General features: G+C 41.6%; 2 protein-coding genes across 4 annotated transcripts; one reads left to right on the top strand and one right to left on the bottom strand.

Annotated features, from left to right (window-relative positions):
- Window positions 1-25: 25 nt before the first annotated feature.
- lnp1 (leukemia NUP98 fusion partner 1) lies at window positions 26-5700 on the bottom strand. Of its 3 annotated transcripts, XM_086047433.1 has the most exons (5): window positions 5105-5700; window positions 2879-3124; window positions 2079-2177; window positions 1424-1605; window positions 273-375 (listed from the first exon to the last, which is right to left on the bottom strand). In XM_086047433.1, the coding sequence occupies exons 1-4, from the start codon at window positions 5309-5311 to the stop codon at window positions 1426-1428; spliced, it is 732 nt and encodes a 243-aa protein (XP_085903559.1). In that variant the 5' UTR covers window positions 5312-5700; the 3' UTR covers window positions 273-375; window positions 1424-1425. The 3 variants fall into 3 exon arrangements, with proteins under 3 accessions (XP_085903558.1, XP_085903560.1, XP_085903559.1); XM_086047432.1 differs by having other exon boundaries at window positions 26-1605; window positions 5105-5699; XM_086047434.1 differs by lacking the exon at window positions 1424-1605 and having other exon boundaries at window positions 26-375; window positions 5105-5693.
- Window positions 5701-7142: 1442 nt separating this feature from the next.
- Window positions 7143-15374, top strand: tomm70 (translocase of outer mitochondrial membrane 70). Its single transcript, XM_086047431.1, has 12 exons — window positions 7143-7492; window positions 9004-9177; window positions 10137-10263; window positions 10885-10994; window positions 11311-11459; window positions 11617-11824; window positions 12096-12230; window positions 12594-12701; window positions 12776-12892; window positions 12959-13056; window positions 14047-14169; window positions 14269-15374. The coding sequence occupies exons 1-12, from the start codon at window positions 7253-7255 to the stop codon at window positions 14420-14422; spliced, it is 1743 nt and encodes a 580-aa protein (XP_085903557.1). The 5' UTR covers window positions 7143-7252; the 3' UTR covers window positions 14423-15374.
- The last annotated feature ends 216 nt before the right edge of the window (window positions 15375-15590 follow it).

Genomic DNA, 15590 nt, shown 5'->3' with positions numbered 1-15590 from the left:
TGAGTGATCAAAACAACCACAAGACTTTATCTTGAAGTCTGTTTTAATCTGTTTAGCTTTAGTATGAACAAACAAAGAGAAAATAGGTGGGTTTTTCAACAAATAGCAGAACATAGATCTACCCCCTCCAAAAAGAAGAAATAATTAATTCGCCAAAATGTGAGGGTTCACTGTAATATCTTTATGAAGGCAGGGAGGAGTCCATGCAGAGGGACGGTAGAGTCGTGGAGCAAGTGAGCATGCAGGCGTTACAAAACGGGGAGACCGTTACGGGACTTTGAGGCCGGACCAGGACCAGTAGAGGGGCTTGGGCATGGACACCATGACACGACACGTGGGACATGTTTGTTTCTTCCACAGCCACTGCTCCATGCACTGAAACACATTGCGAAAACATTCATTCATCGTTATTAATCGTGAAAGTAACATAGTTGTCAGCACAGTGGAGCATGTGGTTAGCCTGCATGCCCTGCCTGCAGCAAAAGTTTCTGGGCTCAAATCTAAGATGATGTGACAATTTTTGAGGCGTCACTACATACTGTTTTTTTATACTGACTTTTTTGTTCTTCATTTTCACAGCACTCAAACATTGATTAAGGGGGCAAACCAAATGGGAGCATACATTTGCACAGACAATTTACAAGCAAAAGATTTCATCAAAGCGAAAATGAACTGTACAAATATACAGAGTGGCAGGCAGTCATGGATTCAATTCCAATATTTGTGACATGAAGTTGTACCAGTGTATTCCAAACAGTCTATACTCTTCATTTCAAAGTGTTTCTCTTGGCTGTGCTGCTAGTATGTGTGTAGACTGTGTTAGCAATAGCATTTTTTTTTAACCAATCACATTTCAAATTCACTCTTACTGGGCCAGGCTGACATTAGCATTTTTCTGACTAGCTAAACACACCTGTAGCAATCTGTACAATCAGTCCATTTAATAATCAGCATCACTGGTGAGAATTATGTACTTTTACTATTTTACTTACATTTTGTCTGTTTTGTCACATTATTTGTTAAAAAGGGGAAGTCAACCCAATCATATTTTTTTCAAGAATTGTTCTATGCAGGCCACTAGTTGGAACACCACATTCTGATTAATATTGCGTTTGTGGAATAAGAGTTAATCCACTCGTTTTTAGCCATCTCTGGGGGCGGCCATTTTGTCACTTCTGTCGACTGAAAATGACATCACAACTGCTCAGGGCTCAGGTAATGACCAATCACGGCTCAGCTTCAGAAAGCAGGTCAAAAATATGTTTTTGTTGACTTCCGCTTTAAATATTGATTGTAAACTACTCCAGGCAGTTGATGTACTGGGCACAGTTGTGTGCTGCTCTATTGCATTTTGGATACTTTCTATAATTTCGACGTGATAGGCCCGCCACTGAAAAAGATACACTGTCGAGTTCAGGCGAACGTTTAGCGGTGCCTGCGTAGGGAAAGCTGCCGTCGGAACGTGTACTGCTGCTGCTGCTGCTGTTGTTGTTTTTCCACGGTGACGGCGCCGACCTCATCCGCTGACCTTCTCCTGTCGCTCAGGAGTCTCCTGGCCAGGCAGCCCGCCGCTGTCTCGCTGCCACTGCAAGAGCTGCGAGCGGCCTTCCGTCCCGAAGCAGACTAGTGAGTGGAATTGTTTTCATAACGGGTGACATCATGCATGCTATGCAGCACTCATATGCTTGGAGGAAAGGCACGGCAAGAGCTTTGGCATGGATGAAGACCTCCTTTTGCAACATCCATTTTAGAAGGAATATATGGTAGGGTTTGAAATTGATGTATCAAGACAGGGATAGGGTCTCACATCAGGGTTAAGGTTTCAAACAGCAGGTTAGGGTTTTAACTCAGGGTTAGAGTTTCAAAGTAGGGTTTCAAGCCAGAGTTTAAAACAAGGGTTAAAAATAATCATATTTATACATTGCATTTGATTAGGGTTTAAAATAAGTGTTAGGGTTTACAGGCATAGTTAAAGTTTACAACAAGTAAGGTATCAAATGATGGATGGATTACTGTTTCAAACAATGGTTAGGGTTTCGACTTGGAATGCCTTTGTGAGTAGTATTTGCAAGCTTTACCTCCTTGTGGAAGGTGTGTGCACACGGCAGCTCTTGAAGCCCACTGCTACTTTTGTACATGTTGTCATGACACAGAAGACACAACTTGGTATCGTCCTTCTGAAAAACAAAACACAACTTTGAAAACCCCAACTCCGACTTCTAATAATACTTTGAAACCCTACCACTACTTGGAAACCTTTTTAAACCCCCTAACCCTGTCTTGAGCGTTCAACTTTAAAACCCTAACTTTGTCTTGAAACACAAATTTGAAGCCCTAACCTTGACTTGAAATCCTACTTTGAAACCCTAACTTGGTTTGAAATGTTACTTTGAAAATGTATCACTGGTCTGAAGCTCTAATTTTAAACCCTTACATTGGTTTGAAAAATGAATCCTGGTTTGAAACCCTAATGTATAACTCTAACCCTAGTTTGAAACCTTAACCCAGTCCTGCGACTCTAATTTGAAAACCTAACCTTTGTTGGACATCATAACCTGGATTTGAGACGGTACCCTATCTTGAAACCTTACATTGAAACCCTAAACCCTATTTTGAAACCCTAACTATGGCTTAAAACCATCATTTGAATACCTAATACTGACTTTAATTTCATCAAGGTTTCAAACCAGCTTTCGGGTTTCAAATTAGGGTTTCAAACCAAAGTTAGAGGTTCAAAGTAAGGTTTCAAATTAGGGTTTGAAATTTGAGTTGATTGGGGTCTCAAGACAGTGTTATAATTTCCAAGTCGGCTTTCAAACAAGGATGAAGTTCTCAAGTCTGGGTTAAGACGTCTTTCAAAATCTGAAGTGCAGCTCACCAGAGACAGGTTGCATTTATCTTGAAGACAAAGTCTCTTTTGGAAGGTTTCAGTCAGCTCTGGGATGGTGCCGATACGGATCTCCGAGACGGCCGACTTGGCACGTCCGTTGTCGTCTGAGGATGTCCGCCGAGCCCTCTGGTGAGGTCTGACCTCCCCCTTCTCCTCTCGGCTCTTGGCGTGGCTCGACGCGGGCGCTATGGTGGCCGCGTGCAACCGGTTGAGCTTCATGGCGTCAAGTTGGGACTGTGAAGAAGGAGAATCCATTTATAAACCATTTCATTTCAGGTGATGATAGCTGAGTCAACATTGATTAAAAGTTGCTTTCACCTGTATTAATTCATCTTAAAAAAATCTTTATAATGTAAATCATATCATCAAATCATAATTCGTGCATGAAAGGGTCAATCGATGAGGACAGTGGTATTTTTTTCAGTTGTTCCCTGCCGACTTTGGTTGTGCGGTTCATTTTCAAATGGGGTAGCACTTATGCTTTTTTTTTTTTTTTGATAGACTTGACCTGATGATTTCCTGATAATGTCATTAATGTCAAAACACGCAATTAGCAATTAGTCCACTTTAAGATATAATCATTGTGCAGTGGTTAAGTCAATGCGCCAACTGGTCAATTTAAGCCCAGGTTAACAAAACCTTTTATGTCATTTGACCAAGGCGCAGAAGTTGAGAAAACAAGATAAATTGCTTGAATGATTATTGTAGCCTTCTTCTCTACAACCGTAGTTTGATTGTGTGAAGTGTACGTAAAAAAAAAAAAATTAAAAAAATTAATAATTAATAAATTGATTAAAAAATACAGACATATAGTTAATTTGATTGAGAGACTCCCGGCAAATGAACCTTTCTCAGTTGGACATGCGCTCACTGCACTGTAAACACTTCAGACTCCTATTTTCAAACCTTTGTACATACCTCATCAGCAGAAACTCTCTTCTGTTTTTTAGCTGATTCAAAAATAGACGTGGTGGCAATTCATACATACAGCATGAACATTGAGGAATTTGCTAATTGATGACCTTTCAATTTCCCCGATTAATGGCACAGATATTGCTCTTTTGACACTGAAAAGGATACAAAGTGTAGCGGTGACTTTAGCTAGCAGGCTAGCCCTTATGTTTTGTTAAAATACTCAAAGACAAAATGATGAGATGCTTAGGGTTGTGCTACCAGATATACCCCCCAATTTCTTTTTCTTGAAAAAAAAAAGAAGAAACTACATTAATCCACAGGTAGTCGTACAGAGAAGCTCGCAAAACTGCTTGATGGTATAGGAATGACGACAGGGACAGACAGACTGGTTTGGTTGTGTTGCCTTTAAGTAATTTAGCAAAACACAATAGCTAGCCTGCTTGCTAACATCAGCGCTACTTTAAGAAATGCTAATGCCAGCCGGTGTTTGCCCAGCTGTATGGTGCCATGTAGATTACAAATCAAATGTCAGTGGGAGAAATTGACAATGCAAAACAAGTGTTGCTGTAGGCTACTGCTCATAGATGATGGATGTGTTTTACTGACAGCTAGCCATTCCCTCAACACTGAGAGTTTAGTTTGAGGGAATGCCTAGCTGGTAGTTTACAGCATGCTGTCAATTTCAGTGTCAAAAGAACACTCCAGTAATCCCAGTGACAGAAAAATCAATTCATTAGCCAGTCCATCAATGATCCTGTTAACTATGTCTGCCACATGCATGTGGATTTAGCAGACTCTTGTGTAATATTTGTCCTTATAGCTTTAAATGTGAGAAGCTTGTTGTGGCTAAATCCTTCCTAAGAATGGAAGCACTGAACATTTACACAACAGCAATAATCTGATCCTAACATCTTAATTAGAGTCAATGTTGCTAAAATGGTCTTACAACTTAAAGTTATTTGGGGTTCCAAACAAGATGAAGGGGTCAAAGCAGGGTTTCAAACCTATGTTAGTGTTTCAAACTACTGTTTTAGTCCTGGGTTAAGATTTCAGAATAGGATTCAAGTCAGGGTAAGGGGTTCAAAGCTGGGTTTCAAACTTAGGTTTCAAATATCTGAAACAAGGGTTAGGTTATCAAATTAGGCTTTCACACCTGGGTTGGGGTTTCAAACTAGGGTTAAATTTTCAAAATAAGGTTTTAAGGCAGGGTTAGGGGTCCACAGCAGGGTTTGAAGCCAAGATTACCCTACACCTTGGGCATGGTGCGCATGGATGCATAAACCAATATTTCATTCTTACAACAGTGGGAAGCGATGCTCGTCTATCAGCTCGTGTCTTGGCGGGTCTCCGAAAACTTCGCTTCCTTTCACGCGAGTGTCCTCCACCACCTCCACCTCCACCACATCCTTCAGGTCCGTGTCCCCAGTAGCTGCTCATCCACTTGGTAAAGTTGCCGTCATCGTCCTCGTCGTCCATGATGATGGCGGGCAGGAGCCTCAACGACATGACAGCTCACAACAGTGCGATGCTGTGGCACTGAAATCCTGACTGACTGAACGCCTGAGTGACTGACTTGACTGCGTGACTGTGCGCCTGACTGACTATTCCCGGGACATCCTGAAATAACCCGGCGCAATCCCTTTTAATCTATTTACCGTGGCTGGAGGAGAGTTTTCACTGTGGAGAGACTGAGAATGGGAGTGTTTTGTTTTTGGACGCCTTTTCATTCCATTCCAGTCAGCAAGTCCCCCCAGGGCACCTCCAAACTGTGCCCATACTTTCCATGAGTGCATCAAACATGTCAATAATTATGGAGTGCTCCGTGGTTCTGGTATGTAGGACAACAAAACATCAGCTCATAACACTTCTGTGTGTGTATGTGTACTCATGTGTTGCAAAAGTCCATGAAATTTCCATTTCATTCACTTAATTTAAAAAGCAACAAATTAAACGTTCAATGGAAATGAACATATATTAATGGAAATTAACAGGAAGTTGTGTGAAATAATGGGAATACAGTGGGAATATTCATGCGGTGTAGGAACCCGGCTGGCCAGCAAATAGCAAAAATCCGCATGTAATTGATGCCCATCACGAAATGCATTTTTTTTAAACCTAAAGAATTCTTTAAAAAAAAACTCCAGTAGTGGTTGGTTCCCACAAAAACAGTCTTGACAAAAAAACCCACATCAGAAGCACTTGTGAAACTCTTCATTTTTTGCTACTTTACTGTACTGCTAATAATGTAATGCTAATAATGTATATGTCCAACAGGCCCTGATTCAATGACGTAAAAGGTTTGCATGTGATTCTTTGCCCACCCCTAATATTCAATTGGCTGACTACTTTAACCCAAAGAGCATCTGATTTTTTTTCGTTTATAGGTTCGCATTATGTTTGTGTGTGTGTTAGTCTTTGCCAACTACATTCTGTTCCATTTGGGAGCTGAGCCCTGCTATGTCTGTATGCCACTCAATGTTTTTTTGCCCACGGCCATTTGTCCTCGCCCTGTGACCGATGCTGGCCAGTCGTCAAAGTCAGCTACAGTGAACCGCGACAGGCTTCAATATTGTATTTAGCTAAAATAGAGCTAAAATTATTGAGATACTGTACAGATATATTTACAAGATTTGGATATGATTAAATATGATGTAATATTCTTGCAAGAAGGAAAAACAACCATATGGCAAAAGTGAAGTGCAAATAATTAAATGAAATACAACAGTGCCTCAAGTAACATTGAGGAATACCTATCATTTAACCAGACTCTTAAGTTTGTCATCTTGTTAAAAAGGCCCCGTTTTTATTCAGCTGCAGTGTCTTTTTATTTGGGGGCACAAAGTATGATTTGTGTTTCAATATAGGGTTTTGAACCTGTATTTATTTATAGGGTTTTTAAATTAAGTGCTAGACATTTTCAGACCCTCTTTTACCCTAACGTTTAAAACAAATGGAAAAAAGGTTCCTAGGGTTGACTGGTTGGACTGTGATATAGAAACACGTTTTGGCACTGAATGAGTTAAAAATCAGAGTTAAAATTAGAAATTGGAGTTTCAAGCCGGTAGTTTCAAATCAGGGTTTCAAGTTTGGCGCTGATGAAATGCCAAACTTTGTTTAAAGGTCAAAATGTCTTGCAAAACACTTTTAGATTTTAACCAAAGGGATAACGTATATACCAATTATAGCCATTTATATCTCTGTACGTTTTTATCTAAAAAAAACATCTTCACACTATCTGAGCTAACCAAACAAAAAAGAAGCACTGCGATTGGCCTGAATTGCAAGGAAGTACGCTTGGCATATAAATGACAATACCAAAAACTACAGCTCCCATCAGCTCCCATCCCATGATTCCTCACGTTGTGCGAAGCACGCGAAGAAGACGACGACTTGCGCAGAGCTGCTTGCTAACAAGCTAGCTCGCGAGCCGAACTTGGGTTGCTCATCATGGCTGCCTCCAAGCCAGTCGAGCCGCAGTCCGGCACTGGCCTCCCTCGTTGGCAGCTGGCTCTGCTGGTCGGCGCTCCCATCGTGCTCGGGGTGGGAGCCGTGTACCTGTGGAACCGCAGCAGGGCAAAGGGACGGCCGGGGAAAGGCAGCGGCGAGCGGATAACACCAGAAGGCAGCGCCAGTCCGGAGCAGGGCCAAGACAGCGCCTCGCGAGCCAACCAGGGACTGGACAACATGGTACCGCTCGGCGAATTAACCTGACGGCGTTTTCATTTGGCATCGCCGCGGGCCTTCTTGGCGGCATCTCCGGCCGCGGGTGCGTCATTGCCGCGGAGGTGACGCGGGACCCAAGGGCACCAGGCTGCCAGTGACAGCTACTCTCCGGCTTGGGAGGCCACGCGCACTCGGTCTTATCTACTCTATTAAATCAATGGGAATGCGCTAATGTGCTAATGCTAGGAGCTAACTAACCTAGGGTCTAACCTGTCCTCTCAACAGAAGTAGAGTTACTTGTGACATTCTAGGACAACTGCATGTTACTAGTGATGCAAACTGCTCCTTTTGTCAGATGCGTGTGACTAGTGCTATTAGTAATTGATATACGCGCATACGAATAACTATCACTATTGGTGCCAATACTGTACATCTTTATAAAGGCTGCCACTATCAAATATTTTCAGAATTGATTTTTAAATCGAGTATTCCATTGATTAATTGGATGAAATGTTACTGTGCATGAAAGATTATTGCAAAATCTTTTTCCCCAGATTATTATTTTTTTTTAAAGTGAGAGCTACATCTTGGTTACTGATTAACATGAAGGACTACTAGTTTGATATACACTTCTGATCCTGCTTCAGGTTTCACTATGTCATTTGCAGGTTGTTCTTACTTTGGCTGAAAGTAACCAATATTTTCGTAACAGATGCAACAGACTATTTTTCCATAAATTCGTTTTCAATATAGTCAGTTCCTGGTTTGGTCCGAAACATGTCAAAAAGTAATCAAAATTGTGATCATTATTTTCCAAAGTAAAAGCAGAAGTTTGCAAATGACTTATTGTGATTAAACACAAAGATTATTTGTCTGCTTTCATGGAGAGCTACAGAAATGAAAGATTTACTGTTTACAGACCAATATTCAGAGGATTCAGAGATTTTTTTTAAAAAAAAGAATGGCTTTATATGATGAATCAATTTCTAAATTAGTTGTCAATTTCAGTTGATAATCGATTGGTTGTCAATTTATTGATTAATTGTTGCTCCTCAAATCTTATTGTTGGTGTTTATGCTATGTAAATCCATTTCAAGTAGGTAGCCTTATCCAAATGCAGTATTTTACTTGACATACCAGTGTGTCTGTGCCAGCTTTTGAGTTAATACATTAACGATTTCTCAGTATGAGTTAATTCCTGTTTGTCATTGTTTTCTGTCCAGACAGTGAGCCCCTGCTATTTTCAAGGGGATAAGAACCAAGCCCTGCCTTAAGTAGCAAACGTCTGCGACTAATTGCCGCTACCCTGAAATGTGGTTTGTAACTGTGCATAGATGCTACAAGATTGAGGGAAAGCTCTTAAAACAGAGAAGGGCCAGATAAGATTTTCAGCAAATAAGAGATGATAGGTTTTGGAGAAAAAAAAAAAACGAATTTGGGAATGCCGAACCGCGAATATTTCAGTGGTTCAGTGCATTGTGGCTGTTAAAGTCAAACTGAAATGCCACCTGCTCCTGTGTTTATCTCCCCTTTAGAGTCCTTTGGATCGGGCACAAGCAGCAAAGAACAAAGGCAACAAATACTTCAAGGCAGCCAAGTACGACAATGCCATCCAATGTTATACCGAGGCCATCTCGCTCTGCCCCACCGAGCAAAAAAGCGACCTGTCAACGTTCTACCAAAACAGAGCGGCGGCCTATGAGCAGCAGGTTGGCGCCACACACACAACTAAACTCTCAAAGGGCGCTTTAGTCTGTCTCTGATGCATGTGGAGACTAGGCATGGGCCAATATTAGATTCTGATCATTTAAATAATCCCAAAAATAGCAACAATTTTAGTTTAAATTCTTCTTAGAAAGTCACAGTGTCACCGGTGAGCTATTTTTAGAACAGACACATGGGCTATACATGTTGTCCTTGGGGCTAACTAGCAAACGCTGGCACCGTTTTTTTCATCCCATGAGTTTGCAAATAAGTTTGAACGTATTGCTAAAAGGTAGGCAAAATGTTTAAACTTGGCATCATTTCCCATGAAGCCACGGGGTATTGATTTGCACACGCGCATACCCCGTATTTGCAAATACATTCACGCCACTTTGCCAGTCAAAAATGTTCACCCTCTGCCGCCCTTCTCCACCTCCGTGCATAACTGCTCAGCCCTCCCCTTTCTGCTTTCCGAGAAAGGAGGAAAAAAGTTAATTGGAGGCAATTAACTTCAAAGTGTCGGCTCGTTTATTCAGCAGCCAATCATATTGTGCGCTGCTGAGAAGTCTCCTCAAAAAAAGAACAGAGCTCATTACCAGTGACATTATCAGCGGTTATTAAAAACCTTGACTTTTTAAAACCACGGTAAACTGTTTTACCAGTAATCGGCCCATGCCTTGCGCCATCACAGTATACCAGGACAAATGTGACGATAACCATAGAACAAGAAATTGAACTTTTTTGACAACGAAACACCACGTGCCCTGGCTGCTCGGCATCATATAATTTAGAAAATAGATTGTGTTCAATGGAAAATGGTCATCTAATCCCCGCAAATGCCTAGGTGACACCATTAAAAAAAAAAATAAATAAATAAAAAAAAAAAATAAAAAAAAAAAAGACATAAAAGTACCAAAGAATTTTTGAGGCACGTTTCACGACAAATGGCTTGCTTTTCCCACAGATGAAATGGACCGAGGTGGTGCAGGACTGCTCACAGGCAGTGAAGCTCAACCCGCGCTATGTCAAGGCTCTTTTCAGGAGGGCCAAAGCTCTGGAGAAGCTGGACAACAAGAAGGAATGCCTGGAAGGTGAGGAGGACCGGCTACGTTTTCGTCAGTGTCGTGTTCGCTGGTTAAAGCCGTTGGCATCAGAACAGGAGAATGACATCAAACGATGACGTCTCTCGCGTTCGTCGTAACAGGAGGAGCATTCAGATACCGTAGGGCATTTCAAATTCAACACAGGAAAAAGTCAGTCGATGCAGTAAGCGTTAATAACGTGTTGCTGCTCCGCGTGTGTTGAGCTATTAAGCTAGCAGAATAGTTAGAGTAACTACGGTGTATGTTTTGGTTGAACATTTCTGAGTTTAAATATGCAATGTTTAAATCTGCAGTGTTTTTATTTGTCAGTTCTCCAGTAAAATTCAAGCGAGAGTGACAAAACCGCTCAAAGCAAGCACACTTTGCCTCTTATTTGGAGAACTGTGCTAGCAGGTCTTCCTTTCAGTCCCTCTTTTTTCACGGGTTCTCGCCCATTTCTTGAAAAATAATACTCTAAACACATTTACATTTCTTTAAAACATTTTTAAAGGGTGTGAGAGAGGTAAAACGGTGGGGGAAAAAGTTTTGTGAGAGTGACACGGGTTCACCGTATGTAAGATGGAGGATTGCGTGACGTTCATGGTTGTTGTGTGGCCTTACTACCATCAGATGTCACCGCTGTGTGTATCCTGGAGGCCTTCCAGAACCAGCAGAGCATGTTGCTGGCAGACAAGGTGCTTAAGCAGCTGGGGAAGGAGAAGGCCAAAGACAAATACAAGGTACGTACTTTCACACATTTCATTGAAATTCTTTGTTTGCCAATCACTTCGAAATTGTTCTCTTTTCAAAACATGGAACATTGTAACATGTAAATGAATTCGTTTCATGGCCAAACTGTTGGCATCATAAAACATTTTAATGGTGCAGGTGATGTATGCAACTATAAAGACGGGTCAATCATTGTATCAAAAATTTGGGTTAGAATTCTGCTATGTGAACAGAGAGAAATCCTGACACCTAGTGGTCGGACATAAGCATCTGCTTAGCAAAATGAACTTGTATAAAGGGAAAGTAACCATTTTCTTTCTGTTCTAGAACCGTGAGCCGATGATGCCGTCTCCCCAGTTCATCAAGTCTTACTTCGGTTCCTTCACCGATGACATCATCTCGCAGCCGCTGCAAAAAGGCGAGAAAAAGGATGAGGACAAGGACAATGAGGGCGAGGCCTCCGAGGTCACGGCGAGGTACGAGGGAAGATGAGTTGTTCTTTCTTGAGCTAATGGCAACAAGCAACAGATTCAACGAGCTTGCTAATTGTCTCTCCCCCTAAAATTGCTGAAATTCAGCTTAATACTCTTTATTTGTATACCACACAATAATGGGTCTGTTCCACCTCCTCAGCTCGGGCTACCTAAAGGCCAAGCATTTCATGGAGGAGGAGAACTACGACAAGATAATCAGCGAGTGCACCAAGGAGGTGGACTCGGAGGGCCGCTACACGGCCGAGGCGCTGCTGCTGCGCGCCACCTTCTACCTGCTGATCGGCAACGCCACCGCCGCTCAGCCCGACTTGGACCGCGTCATCAACATGCAGGAGGCCAATGTCAAGGTACGTCTGCTGTTAGCTCTGGAGCTGCTGAATGAGTGTGCAACACAAACAATCTGACTTTCTTATATGTGTGTGTGTGTGTGTATATATATATATATATATATATATATATGTGTCTATATATGTATATTTATTTTTTTGTAGTAAAGTTTTGGGGAACCCCCAAGTTTTGGACTATAGCACCCCCTGTGTTCCAGCAACAAGTTACGTTTTCTTGAAAATGCTTCCTCGTATTGGGGCTCATCTCCATCTGTTTTGTTGTTGTCCGCAGCTGCGAGCCAACGCTCTCATCAAGCGCGGGAGCATGTACATGCAGCAGCAGCAGCCCATGCTCTCCACGCAAGACTTCAACACGGCGGCGGACATCGACACGCGCAACCCCGACGTGTACCACCACAGGGGGCAGGTACGGGTTCAGTTGGAGCGACGCTATGGGAAGCCCTTTCAGCATCTATTCCATATCCTCGATATCCAGCTTAAGGTTCATGTACTCGTATGCTCTTTGTCCTCATAAATACGACAATCCAGCCCACTCGTAGAAGGACAAGGGCACGCTTGTCGAGCAACTGTGCGTAGTTGGGAACGTTGTTTTCCACTTTTGGTGCTGCTGTTGGCCTACTTGTTCAATCTTAAAGCGGGTATCGAGTGTATCAAATAAATGCTCAAACGCTTATCATATTTTCTTTACTTGTAAGGCGATTCAGCACACCGCTGTAGTCGAATGAAAGCTTTTCCAGGAGTGAGTATTATTTGTGGCTATTTTGCTCAGCTGAAGATCCTGCTGGACCAGGTGGACGAAGCCGTGGGGGACTTTGACGAGTGCATCCTGCTCAGGCCCGACTCTGCTCTCGCCCAGGCGCAGAAATGCTTTGCTCTGGTGAGTTTGAATGACCATTAGTCACGCGTTTGAGCTAATGTCTTTGTATGAAAAGCTACTCCCGTGTCCTCCAGTACAGACAAGCGTACACCGGCAACAACCCATCACAAGTCCAGATAGCCATGGATGGCTTTGAGGACGTTATTAGAAGGTTCCCAAAGTGTGCTGAGGGCTATGCACTCTACGCTCAGGTATGAACTCAGATTTATTCTCTGCGTCATATGAAAACGTGAACGTTTTCGCGTCAACTTTCTTAGGCTTTGACCGATCAGCAACAGTTTGGAAAAGCAGACGAGATGTACGACAAGTGTATCGAACTGGAACCAGACAACGCCACTACATACGTCCACAAAGGGTAAGACTGACAACTGAGGATTTACTGTTTATGCTTACATCGGGTGCACCTGCACATCATGAGATCCAATAGAGCTTTTCACCATCATGTCGTTCCGGGTGGCAATAGTGCTGATGGTGTAGTAAATAAACTAGGGCTGTCAAAGTTAAGGCATTAACTATGGAGATTCAGTTAACTCAGTTCCATTTACTTCCTGTAGCAGCTGGCCTCTGCCCACTGTGCAGCCAAACTTAAAGGGGAGTCGCTGTTGCAAAGATGGACTTTTACGTAGTTTTACTTTAAAACGTTGCTCGATAGGTCATTGGAGAAATCCAAAATAATTAGCACATTTTGCAAAGCCAAATTCAAATACCATATTAGTTGTTCGTCATTGGTGTATCTTTCAACTGTTTTATTTTACAGGAAATGAATCGTATTCAATGATCAAAGAAAGCTATTAGAACACATTAATTCCAAGATTTTACGCAAATAAATATTGGTTCCAAGCTTCGTAAAAAATAGTAGTTGAAAAATACGATTAATCGCGATCAATTCTGTAAAATTTTGCGATTAATTAGTTTAAAAATTCTAATCGCTTGACAGCACTAAAATAACTCTTCCACATCACTTGACCCAAGCCAGAGTGATTGCGAAAGCAGCCTAAATGCCTTCCAAGATTTCATCTTTTTTCTCTAACACTGTACTTTCAATGAATGTCTCTCAAAAAGATGACTCATGTGAGGTTAATTGCTTTAATTTCAAAATAACAAAAGAATGCCAACTCTCAAGAATGCTCCAAGACATCTATTTTGTGAAGACTCTCTTCTCCCACAAAACTAAGAAATACTCTTGAACATTTGCGCATTCATCTAAAGTAATTTCTTTCAATGCACAATGCAATCTCAAAACAGAGGAACTAGGACTTTTTATGTCTGCTGACTGATCGGATTTCAGCGAGGCTCTAAAAAGGGTGCAAAGTGTGCTATAAATCTTGATCCCTATTTTGTACAGATTATTACAGCTCCAGTGGAAGCAAGACCTGGACTTGGGTCTGGACCTCATCAGCAAAGCCATCGAGATTGACAACAAATGTGACTTTGCCTACGAAACAATGGGAACAATCGAAGTTCAAAGGTGAGGGGACCCATCTGACTGTAGGAATTTTTTTTTGGGGGGGGGTGTTAATCCAACCATTTCTTGATGTAAAATAACCAGAGGGTAACTTCCTTTCAGGGGCAATCTGGACAAAGCGATAGAGATGTTCAACAAAGCCATCAACCTGGCCAAGTCGGAGATGGAGATGGCGCACTTGTACTCGCTGTGCGACGCCGCGTACGCCCAGACGGAGGTCGCCAGGAAGTACGGCCTCAAGCCCCCAACGCTGTAACTCCTGTGTGCTCATGTTCCAACCGTAACTGTGTTCAACTTTGCATTGATTTGTTTGAGCAATGGGGGGGGGGGGAAGTGCTGGATTATGATGTATAAAAAAAATATATATAACAATGAAGAGCCCTCCTGGAAATGTGTACAGCATCGTGTTTGTTGTATTTGAAAAAGGGTCTGGAATGCTTAGGTTTTTTTTCCTACAATGTGTCACACACAGGAATGGTCTTATACCCTTGTCCAAATGACAATTACTATGATAAAGAAAAGGGGACTTGTGACTGGTCATCTGAGTCGACAGTCAATACTGTGAGAGCTAGTTCAACTGTCAAAGTGTTTTGTTCCATTTATGTTCCAAATTGGAGATTAAAACTTTATAGCCAAATGTGTAATGTCTGTGTTTGTAATGATGGGGTTAATTCATGGATTAAGGGCCTGTATGTTGTGGTTGATTCGGAAGCAGAGTCGTCTTTTTGTTTTGGTTGTATGTTTATTGTTAAATGTTGCATTGGCTGTTTTTTTTTTTTTTCTTCTTTTTCTACGTTTTTGTGCAGCATGTTCACTTTATAATGTAAATGCGACGCTGCGGTGTTTGTTTCAACACTAGGAGAATCTTGGCTATCAGACTGACCCAAACGCCTCCTTTTTATCGCACTTGCATAGCTAACACAATCTCAGTTGTACAATTAATTTTACTTTTTTTGACAAGAAAATTTGTTTTATTTCATTTTCACCTGCGTGTGTGTGGTCCCTTTAAACTCATTGCCTGAGCCTTTTTTTTTCTTTATCATTGTTTCTCATTTTACAGACAGGTACACATTTCTTATAGGAATTGATGTAAACATTTTGAGACGGCCACTTTGATTTTGAATGACAAATTCTGACATTCTTCAGTGATATGTATGGTGACCAAAGTGAAATACAATTTGAATCCTAATAAAGTGATGATTCCTGGATAGACTGTTGGCATGCTTTCTCTGCACCATTTTTTAAGGAGTATGTGCTTGATAGGATAAAACATTTTTATGTATTGCAGTGTAGATCCACTTGTCCACAAGACTTGTGTGTTGTTTCAATATTAAAGATTGAATATTAATAGACATTTGCATAATAATCAGTTAAAAAGTTTATTGTATAACTTTGGCACTCAAATCACTTTGGTACTGTGCAAT

This window comes from Filicampus tigris, chromosome 12, assembly GCF_054856515.1.
Source record: "Filicampus tigris isolate MCC_2025a chromosome 12, RoL_Ftig_1.0, whole genome shotgun sequence".
NCBI lineage: Eukaryota > Metazoa > Chordata > Actinopteri > Syngnathiformes > Syngnathidae > Filicampus > Filicampus tigris.
The sequence above is the reverse complement of the archived record's forward strand: the minus strand, read 5'-3'. Positions and strand labels throughout refer to the sequence as shown.

Excerpts from the sequence above, each read along its gene's own strand:
- lnp1 (XM_086047433.1), bottom strand. The coding sequence starts at position 5,311 with ATGTCGTTGAGGCTCCTGCCCGCCATCATCATGGACGACGAGGACGAT. Across the intron at positions 3,125-5,104 it reads GAGCATCGCTTCCCACTGTT|TCCCAACTTGACGCCATGAA; the intron begins GTAAGAATGAAA and ends CCTTCTTCACAG. Across the intron at positions 2,178-2,878 it reads ATAAATGCAACCTGTCTCTG|AAGGACGATACCAAGTTGTG; the intron begins GTGAGCTGCACT and ends TTTGTTTTTCAG.
- tomm70 (XM_086047431.1), top strand. The coding sequence starts at position 7,253 with ATGGCTGCCTCCAAGCCAGTCGAGCCGCAGTCCGGCACTGGCCTCCCT. Across the intron at positions 11,825-12,095 it reads TGCAGGAGGCCAATGTCAAG|CTGCGAGCCAACGCTCTCAT; the intron begins GTACGTCTGCTG and ends TGTTGTCCGCAG. Across the intron at positions 12,702-12,775 it reads CGCAGAAATGCTTTGCTCTG|TACAGACAAGCGTACACCGG; the intron begins GTGAGTTTGAAT and ends CGTGTCCTCCAG.